This window comes from Carassius carassius, unplaced genomic scaffold, assembly GCF_963082965.1.
Source record: "Carassius carassius unplaced genomic scaffold, fCarCar2.1 SCAFFOLD_73, whole genome shotgun sequence".
In the NCBI taxonomy this organism is placed as follows: Eukaryota; Metazoa; Chordata; class Actinopteri; order Cypriniformes; family Cyprinidae; genus Carassius; species Carassius carassius.
In genome coordinates, this window is record NW_026774986.1 from 2,841 (window position 1) to 14,336 (window position 11,496).

Below are 11,496 nucleotides of genomic sequence, written 5' to 3' on the forward strand. Positions count from 1 at the left end.
CCTGGCCCACAGAGGGCGTCTAGTTTCCTGCTCATCCCTGTCTGTATCTGTCTGCATCTGTCCCTTCAACTGAGCCTTCTGCATCATCTTCCTCTTCTTCATCACCGTCTTTTACTCACCTTTTATCTTTCCATAAAATGTTCTTGTTCCTATGCCGTCCATTTTGGATGAAAGATTGAGGGGGTTCCCGGCCTCCCAGCCAATCAAATAACATATCAATGAAAAGCCCAGGATGTCCTCTGTACAGTACAGCAGGAATTAAGAGACTTGCACAAAAGATTCCAAGGAGAGGGATGAAACTCAAATGTCCACTACAGTGGACATAAGTCAATGGGCTGGGTCTCAGGAGGATATAAAGCAAATTCGAATTGAACTGAGAGAGAGAGAGAGAGAGACAGAGAGAGAGAGAGAGCTCCGCCTTCGTGTGCTTCAACTAGGTCCTGTAGACTACTGTAAAGCTCTTCTCGCGCACTGTCTGCTTTTACACGTTCTATTGTACAACACAGAAGTTCGTGGATCTGCAGTAATGTCTGGAAGAGGTAAAGGCGGTAAAGGGCTCGGGAAAGGAGGCGCTAAGCGTCACCGTAAAGTTCTTCGGGATAACATCCAGGGCATCACCAAACCCGCCATCCGTCGTCTCGCTCGCCGCGGCGGAGTCAAGCGTATCTCCGGTCTGATCTACGAGGAGACCCGCGGTGTGCTGAAGGTGTTCCTGGAGAACGTGATCCGCGATGCCGTGACCTACACCGAGCACGCCAAGAGAAAGACCGTCACCGCCATGGACGTCGTGTACGCGCTGAAGCGACAGGGACGCACTCTGTACGGCTTCGGAGGATAAACCCGTCCGTGTTAGCAGAAAACCACAAAGGCTCTTTTAAGAGCCACCCACGTTTTCGAAAAGAGTACATTTCATTACATTTTGCTAGATAATCATTTGATACGCATACGTAATCTGAACCTATTGTTAAAAACGCTTATTTGAAGCCAGTATAGCAGCACTTTAATAACTTAAATTAAGGTTTTTGCTCTACCTACTAGATACAAGTATAAAAGCGTTGTCGAATTAAAGACTGTTCTCCGAGTAGTGATGTCCGCATATGAATTTAATGCAGGCTCCAGGAAAAAAAAGCATGAAAGTTCAAACAAAAGGTTAGTAAAGTATTTTTACATAAAAATATGAAAGTGATTTTCGCTACATGATCTTTAGGGTGTCGAGTATTAACATATGAATTCACATATACGTATGCAGTTTTGTTGAGTGGTTACAGAATGAGTGAACATCTTGGTCACAATAGTGGAAGCTGGGATAACAGTGAACTTAGGGACACAATATAAATCCAATTACAGTGCTTGGTCAAAATGCACTGAACTTTTTTTTACTAATTATTTTTTTGTATTAAAAGGGTTAATATTAAATGAAAGCCGTGTTAATTTATTGTGCAAAACAATGAAAATTTAATTTAGTTAATTTATCTTCTTTCTTAATCTTTGTGTGTTTAATCACACGTTTTGAGCGGGAAAGTGAGACGAAGAAGCGTGTGTGGGAGGAGACCGGAAGCAGTCAGATTTAGAAGGCTGTGATTGGCTGATGTGTCTGTCTAGCCCCAGGATTTCTAACCAATGAAATATGTTTCTGTCATTCATTGTGCGAAAGACCCAATCAGGGAACAGCAGCCAGCCCTCTTAAATTAGCATGAGCGTTCAATAAATCCCCAGTCCATGAGCTTAAACACTTACTGTGTTTGTTTTATTCATCGAGATCTAACATGCCTGAACCAGCGAAGTCTGCTCCCAAGAAGGGATCCAAGAAGGCCGTCACTAAGACCGCTGCTAAAGGAGGAAAGAAGCGCAGAAAGTCCAGGAAGGAGAGCTACGCTATCTACGTGTACAAAGTGCTGAAGCAGGTTCATCCTGACACCGGGATCTCTTCGAAGGCGATGGGGATCATGAACTCTTTCGTCAACGACATCTTTGAGCGCATCGCCGGTGAGTCGTCTCGTCTCGCTCACTACAACAAGCGCTCCACCATCACCTCGAGAGAAATCCAGACCGCCGTGCGTCTGCTGCTGCCCGGAGAGCTGGCCAAACACGCCGTGTCTGAGGGCACCAAGGCCGTCACCAAGTACACCAGCTCCAAGTAGAGCTCCGAACCGACTCCGAGACACAAAGGCTCTTTTAAGAGCCACCCATTTTATCACATAAAGAGCTTGCACAAGGTTAGTCTATTATCCTGGAGCTGGATTGATCAAATCTGGCGAATAAAACTCGCTATACACCGCAGTCCTATATCCCGGTCATCTGGTGAGGAGCGTCTCGCTGCAGCTTGCGGTGGACACCCAACCCCGCCCACATCCAAGTGTGACGTCAGACGCCATGCCCATGCCATACGTAAATATACGTCATCGGGTGATGCCAGGTGAACGCCCATGTGTTGTGCGCATGTGCAAAAATGGCGGAAGTATGTTTTTATTTTTAGTAACATTTTGTCTAAGCACAATTTTAAGACGTAAACAAAATTGAATCAATATGGCGGAAGTATATTGTTTCGGAGATCAAATTAAATAATGTTATCTTTCGTTTTACTAATACAGGTTAAATAACTTGTATTGAATAAATTTAAATTATACAAATTAAACCTAGGCCACATCTCTAATGTATGGAAGTAAATTCATCCAAACAGCCGGTAAAACGCCTGCATTGGTTGATTATATTTAGGCAAATTCATAAAATATGTATACCTTCCGCTGTTCGATTATGTAATGACAAATTCACATATTTTATGATCGATTGTAACATACTTTAGACAATATCAAAGTTAAGTAGACAATTTTGTTTAAGGCATTTTTATTTATCTAATTCTCTAAATATGTTTCACTTATAAGGTGGGAATGTTAGTGATCATATCACTATTTTAAGGATAAATATGGGTGTTATGCAATAACTGGAATCCTCCCCTCTTTATTTTTTTTTGAATGTGTTTATTTTTCACATTTCTTTCATTTTAAATAAAAAAAAATGTTCCTGAATTCGGCAAATTTATATACTTCATTTGGTTTTAAGTATTTTTATTTTCCTTTTTAATTATATACAAGAACAATTATTATCTACACACTATTTTTATAAGTGCATGGAGAAAAAAATTATCACCTCGCAAAAAAAGCAACTACATTTGCATGATAGGATTGACGGTTCTCTATAAAGACTAAGCTACACATACATAGGCTTAAGTCATTGGTTGCTTTGATAGATTATGTAAGTAACATGGCATTGACTTTTGGGCCTTTTTCCATCAACAAAAATATATATATAAATGTGTCCAAGTCCTACGGATGCATAAAGATCAATAAAAAGACATCCCTTGTTTCACTGGGTATTGTTATATTTATTTCACAAAACAATAATATTCAACAATGTAGAGTAAATAAATTATTATAAATTAAATAACTCCCAGAAACATTTTATTGACTTTCAGCCCCTGTTCATCAACACATTTTAATAAGAATGTTTCCATATCCTCGCGATTGTCAAAGACAAACACACAGGCATCCCTTGCTTTCTCAGACTCTCTTTTCAGGTAGTCTTTGATTATATAAGACTGTTTTTCTTTGTCCATCTGAAGAAATTCAGGCTCTGTCACCTCTCCATGGAACAGCTCACAGTGGCTCTGAACCCAGCACCATGCTACACCAATGTCCCTTATGTTCCTCTTCGAACTTCCTCTTCAGTTCCTCTTCGATCTTCTGTTGAAAGTAAAAACTAAACTGTGTTTGTGGGGTAAATCTAAAATTACTATAATTATTTTCACCAAAAAAAAAAAAAGTTTTTACCTCATCACTGTCATCTTGACCCATCACAGTTTCCGTACTAGCTGGCTGTTTGGTGATGGTGGACTCTAACAACCTAAAGACAGACTCAAGGGTAAGGTAAATGAACCATTTGTAGAGCATCTTTTTAGTATTTCCAACCACTCAAAAGCATTCAACACATTTCTAAACATTCAACATTGTGGCCAAAGTTTTGCTACTGCTTAACATTCTAGGAGAAAACATTTAGTGTGTCTGGGTAGTTTGAATGCAGAAGAATCAATTTCATTTCATTAACCAGTTGTGTGTACCTTGGATGTGACATGTTTTGCAAGAGCAAACTACACCACCACCTTCGGAGCTGAGGGATGTCATCCTAACAGATAAAACACAAAATAAAAAACTGAGAATGCATTCGAAAAAACCTCTGGAAAAAATAAATAAAAAAGGAAAACCTTCCAAAAAGAAAATTTGAGGTCATCACCTGGCTAAAGTCAAATGTCCAGTCCAGGGCTATATAGAGTGCATACTGAAACAGACAACAAATACCATTGAGAAAATCCAAATATTGAAATTAACTGACACCAATTTACTGTAACGTACAGATAACACGACCATATTCATCTAAATACTGCATGTAAACTAAACTAAACTTCTGCCATCACCATAACTGCTCAGAATCTGTAATTCACTGCTTACCATCAGCATGAACAGACCACAATCCAGTCCCTCTCTCTGGGTTGGAATATTCTATCAAATATTTAAATGTATAATTATTTTTTTTTTTATACATAAAACTACAGAACAAGGACTGAAAAAAAAAACTGATGATTGCATTTTCGTACCTTGGTTTTAATGATCTTCCATGGGCCATTCATTTTAAGATGAAGTAAGCTGTAGGATTTTAGAAAAAATTTTTTACGAAAGTGTAGAGTGTACACAGCAAGTTACAAAACACACATAGATAAATAACAACAATATTCTCATCACTTTAGTGGTTCCCAAGAAACTACAGTTCATCTTGTTGTTCTTTGAGATTCACATACCTGTGCATATTTAGATTATACAACATACATATACATGCATATATGATTTAAAAACACAAAAACCAATCATTATCTAAAGACATGCTCTCACCATACCTCCATGGTCCACTGCATGACTTATGTGCTTCTGTAGGTGAAGTGTAAAAGAGAACTTCTCTTCAGTGGTGAAACTGCAGCAGGGACATTCAAACCCCCCCATCACGGCAGAACTGTTCTGGATCAGGTTTGGACTGCAGAGGTGTAGGATACTGTAAAACATGATAAATATTATGTGTATATAGAAGGATACAAAGATTTGCCACGAACAGAGACATAGTGAATTGTGTGGTTGCTCAAACAAGTTATTGTGCAAGAGTTGTCAGTGTATATCATTAAATATATTCCATGTGTTTTGCGTGGGGCCAGGGGAGTACATGTATGTGAGAGAGGTTGAGTGTGAGTGTGTGAGAGAGAAAGAGAGATCAGTATTATGTGTCAGGGATATAAAAAAAACATGAAGGATGAATCAATGCACATACATTTTAGCAGGATACAGTTAGGAGCATGCATTACAGACATTATGAAAGTAAACACAGCCGTGTTGGTAGCCTTATAACGTGCCTGTGTGAAGTCAGCATCGTGTCTTTGTAACTTTACTAAAGCTCATAACAAAACAGTTATCGTTGTGCTATCGTTTCACTTCATGTCTAACAAAATATTCATTGATAATTTAATGTGTACATTTGACCATTTTAACTATTAACGTTAAGCAGAGACATACAGTGAGTGTGACAAACACTTTTGGGCTAAGAACCGAATTTTGCATTACTTACAGCCATGGCAGATAACTTCTTCCTCTTCTGGGCAACTGGCAAATACAGATAACAACAACTTCTTCTTCTTTCTGGCGATCGCAAAGCAATATTTCCTTCTTTTGCCGATTAAAAACAACACAAACTTCTTCCCTTCAGTCTTCTCGACGTTTCTTCCTGTTTGAAATTTAATGAGAACGTGACGTAGACGGATATAGGCGCGGTTTATGATGGCACATGCGGGTGGGCAGGGTTGGATATGTGACTGAGACCAGGTTAAAATAGGGTGACTTGATTCCTCCACGGGCCTCTGGACATGGTGGTGGAGTTGCAACAATTTTTAAACTTTCAAATGTAATGTGCATACAGATACCTATTCCAGTTTTGAGGTCGAGTTACTGAAGGTTGATTTAAATGGTCCTATGCTATGTGCTCTGATTTACAGACCCCTAAATGCAATAAAGAGCTTATTCAACGATTTTCAGATTTTCTCTGGTGACTCGGGCTTATAGACTATTGATTCTTGGGTCACACACTAGATTAGGTAATGTCTCGTGGGGTTTTTTTTCAAATATGGAGGTTATTGATGCATGTGTGTCTGACCATTATCTTATTACGTTTGAATCGGCATGCTTTCTCCTGTCTTCTATTTGCCCTCAGCCTTCATGTCTCTCTCGAGCTGTTCACTCAAATAATGCAAATTTGTTTTCTGAACACTTTTCTTCACATTTAAAAAATGATTTTCTGAACGAAATGGATACTGAATGCTTGACGGAGATATTTTATAAAGAGTCCTCTATATCTATGGACACTGTTGCTCCGCTTAAGCATAAAAAGATGAAGGTTGCTGGCCAGCCATGGTTAAATTATGTCACCCGCGCTTTCAGACAAGAGTGTCGAAAAGCAGAGCGAAAGTGGGAAAAAAGATAGGTTACAGGTTTCATTTGACATTTTAAAATCAAGTCTTTTCAACTATCAAACGGCAGTAAAAAGGGGAAAAAAGTCAAACTTCTTTTCTCAATTAATTTCTGACAACGCTAAGCATCCAAAAGTCCTGTTTGATACGATTGACTCCATTCTAAATCCGACCACGGGTATTTTATCTGAGGCCTCTGAGCTTTGTGAAGATTTTTTAAAACATTTCACTCAAAAAATGTATGATATTAGGAGCTCTGTTTTTCCATCTGTCACTTGCAATTGCCTTGCCCTATGAGTTGTCTAACTTTAAACCTGTCTCTCCTCCTCAGCTCATATAATCTATGAAGTGTTCTGGTTCTAAGTTAGATATTATCTCAGCTCGTCTTTTTAAAGATGTTTTTTCTACCATTAGTCATATGGTAACTGCTATCATAAACAGTTCTTTACCTAAAGGTGTCGTTCCAGCTAGTTTTAAACATGCAATTGTACAACCTGTTGAAAAAACCTCAACAACTTGATCCAGAAATGTGCAGTATCGAACGATCTCTAAACTGCCTTTCATCTCTAAGCTTTTAGAGAAAGTAGTTTTTTTTTCACAGCTCCAGTTTTATTTGAATTCTTTTAATATTTTGGAAATGTTCCAATCTGGCTTTAGATCATTACATAGCACTGAGTCAGCCCTGTTGAGGGTTACAAATGATATCTTGCTTGCTCAAGATTCAGGCTCTTGTGTTGTGCTGGTTATGTTAGACCTGAGCGCTGCATTTGATACCACTGACCACAACATTCTTCTTGAACGACTAGAATATGGTAGGTGTCAAGGGCACTGTACTCAAGTGGTTTGCTTCCTACCTAGAAAAAATGACTTTTTCTGTAAATTTAGGAAATTGTTCCTTGTCATCTGCGCCTGTTTTGTTTGGTGTGCCCCAGGGATCTATTATGGGACATTTTTTGTTTTCCCTTTATATGCTGCCCTTGGCCCTCCTTTTTCAGAAGTACAACATTTCATATCACTGTTATGCAGATGATTCTCAGCTTTACCTCCCAGTAAGGCTTGACACCACTGCTTCATTTGATGTGTTATTGGAATGTGTAGATGTTATCAAGAGGTGTATGACGAATAATTTTTGCAGCTAAATGTGGATAAAACAGAGGTTTTAATTCTCGGTTTTCCGGCAGATTCCTCTCCTGCTCTGAAAGCACACTTAGGTCCTCTCTCAACAAATGTATGCAAACAAATGCCCTGGAGTGATCTTTGACTCTTCACTATTCTTTAATAAACAAATAAGTGTGGTTATTAGAGGAAGCTTTTTCCATTTAAGATCTATTGCAAAGTTGAAGAATATTCTTTCAAGCAAAGACTTAGAAGTTGCAATTCATGCTTTTGTAACATCACGATTAGATTATTGTGGTCTTCCTCAATCTTCACTATCAGGCCTTTTCTGTGGCTGGGCCCAAGCTTTGGAATGCTCTCCCTTATCATGTGAGGTCTGCTTGTTCATTTGACATTTTTTAATCTAGTCTGAAAACATTTTTTTTCTTTAGCTTTCGGAAATTTGTAATTGTTGTTTTTATAGTGTAGTCTTGCTATGCACTATATGTACAGCAATTTGGATAAATTTGTATTGTGTTAAATGTGCTTTATAAATAAAGGTTGTTGTTGTTGTTGTTGTATATCACAGTAGTGACAGTCTTTGAAATAGTGATTTAAAAGACTTCGATATCTAGGGTTTGAGCTCTGTATTTGTATCTGTATTTGACCGGTGGCCTTGATCTGTTCTTCTGTGTAATTCTACGATTCTGATTATTTTAATTAAATGATTTTTGGGCATTTAAGAGTATTTTGTTTCAGTATTACCACTATGGAGTCTAAAATACATTTACATTATATATAAAAAATTAGACTGATTGCGTCGTATTTACAACAGAATTCTGAATGTAATTTCCGATAAAAACACATTAATGAAAGGTGTGCCATTCAACAAAAGACTTGATTTAAATGGAATTGCCGTTATTTTATCTTTTGCACTTACAACAATAAAAGGAAAGCGTTGCAGAGAGGGGCGGGGCTTGGAGTTTTGAGGCGCTTGCAGTGATTGGTTTGCAGCTGTGACAGACTCTGACCAATAGACGACGAGCACAGTCTTTTATAAACCGATCGTCATACCCCCTACTCCACTCTAGCATTTCTGCGTTGATTTGCAGTGGATATTTACCAAAATCTGAATAATGACTGGCAGAGGTAAAACCGGTGGTAAGGCTAGGGCGAAGGCTAAGACTCGTTCCTCCAGAGCAGGACTGCAGTTTCCCGTCGGTCGTGTTCACAGGCTTCTCCGCAAAGGAAACTACGGCGAGCGCGTCGGTGCCGGTGCTCCGGTTTATCTGGCCGCTGTGCTCGAGTATCTGACGGCTGAGATCCTGGAGCTGGCTGGAAACGCCGCTCGGGACAACAAGAAGACCCGTATCATCCCCCGTCACCTGCAACTGGCGGTGCGCAACGACGAGGAGCTCAACAAACTCCTGGGCGGAGTGACCATCGCTCAGGGCGGCGTGCTGCCCAACATCCAGGCCGTGCTGCTGCCCAAGAAGACCGAGAAACCCGCCAAAACCAAGTGAACACAAGAGAACACATCACTCACAAAGGCTCTTTTCAGAGCCACACACTTCCTCTTTAAGAGCAGTTTGAAACATGAATTTGTACTATGAAAAGTGTTATTTTTTTTATGCACACACATATACATTGTGTGTATATATATATATATATATATATATATATATATATACACACACACGATATGAATAAACTGCCGTTATGATATATATGCTGTAGCCTCTCGAGAAACGAGTGTTGTTAATAGAGCGAATTATGAGTTCCTATGTAAAGTGTAATTGAGTGGAACAGCACAATATTTAAACGGGTGGGGGAAAGCAACCGAGTCGAACATATGTTAAGTGAACATCTTAAAACATTTATGGTAACATCATCCACCCCGCTGTCACGTGTAGTTTAAATACGAATTATTTTAGCGTTAGATCTGATTGTAACATCAGTCTTCTGATGATCATATAATGTGTAAAGGGTAACAATGAAATGAGAAATTTTGAGCGGGAAACCCAGACTGCCGCTGTCTATTCGAAAATAGGAAACGCACGGTCATTGGCCGCCTCACGCTGTGACGTAAACGCAATAGCCAATCAAATGCCGCCGGTGACGCACCGCCCAATGCTACAGGAGACATAAAAAAATCCCCTGCTAAAATGTCTAATCATTCTGTTGAAGAAATCAATACAGGAAACCCGAGAAAATGGCAAGAACCAAGCAGACGGCTCGTAAATCCACCGGAGGCAAAGCCCCGAGAAAGCAGCTCGCCACCAAAGCCGCCCGTAAGAGCGCTCCAGCCACCGGCGGCGTCAAGAAGCCTCACCGCTACAGGCCCGGCACCGTGGCTCTGCGAGAGATCCGTCGCTACCAGAAGTCCACCGAGCTGCTGATCCGCAAGCTGCCCTTCCAGCGTCTGGTGCGAGAGATCGCTCAGGACTTCAAGACGGACCTGCGCTTCCAGAGCTCCGCCGTCATGGCCCTGCAGGAGGCCAGCGAGGCTTATCTGGTCGGTCTGTTCGAGGACACCAACCTGTGCGCCATCCACGCCAAGAGAGTCACCATCATGCCCAAAGACATCCAGCTGGCCCGCCGCATCCGCGGAGAGCGCGCTTAAACTCAACGCTGTTTTACACCGTAAACAACAAAGGCTCTTTTAAGAGCCATCAAAAGCTCACAAGAACGAGATAATTTCTGCTATAACGCGGAGAGTAACACCGAAGAATTTTGTCGAGGACTTGGTTTTATTAGTTTTATCAACTCTAGTTTTCCATTACAGACACAAAGGCAAATGGTAAAATTTAAATCACGGTTTCACAAGGACACGTTTGGTTAGGTTAATAAAACAAATAACTTATAAATGTCTTTATCTGCAGGGTCTGTAATTTTAAGTCATTAATGGGAAAATGTATTTGTAATAATGTGAGAGCCCTGACAGTTATTTGAGTTGGGCCTATTTGGAGAAAGTCTAGGGCTGTCTATTGTGCTCTACTTCTCATGATTATAGCATGTGTAACTCTCACATTCCAGAACATTATCACATGCCCATCATGCATCAAGCACACATTTGACTAAAGTTAAACCCAGAAAATAAAACCGAACTAGTTAAGTATAATTTAAAATATAGTTTTAAATATTACATGACAATAATTTACAATTCTCAAGGAACCAGTTAAAGGCATCATGACGTTGCTTAAAATATCATTGTTTGGTGTAATAAAATGTGCTTATGTGGTTTAAGGTTCAAAAACATTATTTTCAACACGGTGTACATTATTGTTTCTTCTCTGTTCCCCTTCTTTCTGAAACGCAGTTTTTTTTTACAAAGCTCATTGGTCTGAAAAGTGAGGTGTGCTCTGATTGAGCCGTTTTAGGGGGACGTGGCCAAGTCTTAACTTTTATAAAGAATATCTCTTTGGATTTGAGACTTCAGTCTTTGCAACTTAACATTAGATACAGTGGCTTAGAAATTGACCAATTACCAGCTGGACCACTGCATCTTCCATTGAAACCAATACAAATTTAATTACAGTCAGTAAAGCCATTACAAATTTTTAATGGTTTCTATTTATTTATGTTTATATTTTCAAACAGATTATTGAAATGAATGTATTATCCTATTGTATGAACTAAAATACTTTAAATCTTTCTCCAGTTTAGATTTTGAGAAAGCAATTATTACTTTTGTCTTTTCTTGAATGGATTATTGTAATTCCTTTTATAATGGAGTTGATGCTTGAGCACTTATGCGTCTACAGAAAATCCAAAGCGCAGCAGCAAAAATGATTAAGTCGGCAAAGAAATTAGAATTTGTTTAAACAGAGGTGACCCGAGTCTTT

At 39.4% G+C, this 11,496-nt stretch overlaps 4 protein-coding genes across 4 annotated transcripts; all 4 read left to right on the plus strand.

The window, feature by feature from the left end:
- The first annotated feature begins 516 nt into the window (after nucleotides 1-516).
- On the plus strand, nucleotides 517-969 carry LOC132133935 (histone H4). The gene has a single exon (XM_059546847.1). The coding sequence runs from the start codon at nucleotides 527-529 to the stop codon at nucleotides 836-838; it is 312 nt and encodes a 103-aa protein (XP_059402830.1). The 5' UTR covers nucleotides 517-526; the 3' UTR covers nucleotides 839-969.
- A 778-nt stretch (nucleotides 970-1,747) lies between these two features.
- LOC132133921 (histone H2B) lies at nucleotides 1,748-2,202 on the plus strand. The gene has a single exon (XM_059546834.1). The coding sequence runs from the start codon at nucleotides 1,767-1,769 to the stop codon at nucleotides 2,139-2,141; it is 375 nt and encodes a 124-aa protein (XP_059402817.1). The 5' UTR covers nucleotides 1,748-1,766; the 3' UTR covers nucleotides 2,142-2,202.
- A 6,578-nt stretch (nucleotides 2,203-8,780) lies between these two features.
- LOC132133933 (histone H2A-like) lies at nucleotides 8,781-9,240 on the plus strand. Its single transcript, XM_059546845.1, has one exon. It carries the CDS (start codon nucleotides 8,788-8,790, stop codon nucleotides 9,172-9,174), a length of 387 nt encoding a protein of 128 aa, XP_059402828.1. The 5' UTR covers nucleotides 8,781-8,787; the 3' UTR covers nucleotides 9,175-9,240.
- A 608-nt stretch (nucleotides 9,241-9,848) lies between these two features.
- On the plus strand, nucleotides 9,849-10,303 carry LOC132133931 (histone H3). The gene has a single exon (XM_059546843.1). The coding sequence runs from the start codon at nucleotides 9,864-9,866 to the stop codon at nucleotides 10,272-10,274; it is 411 nt and encodes a 136-aa protein (XP_059402826.1). The 5' UTR covers nucleotides 9,849-9,863; the 3' UTR covers nucleotides 10,275-10,303.
- Nucleotides 10,304-11,496: the final 1,193 nt, after the last annotated feature.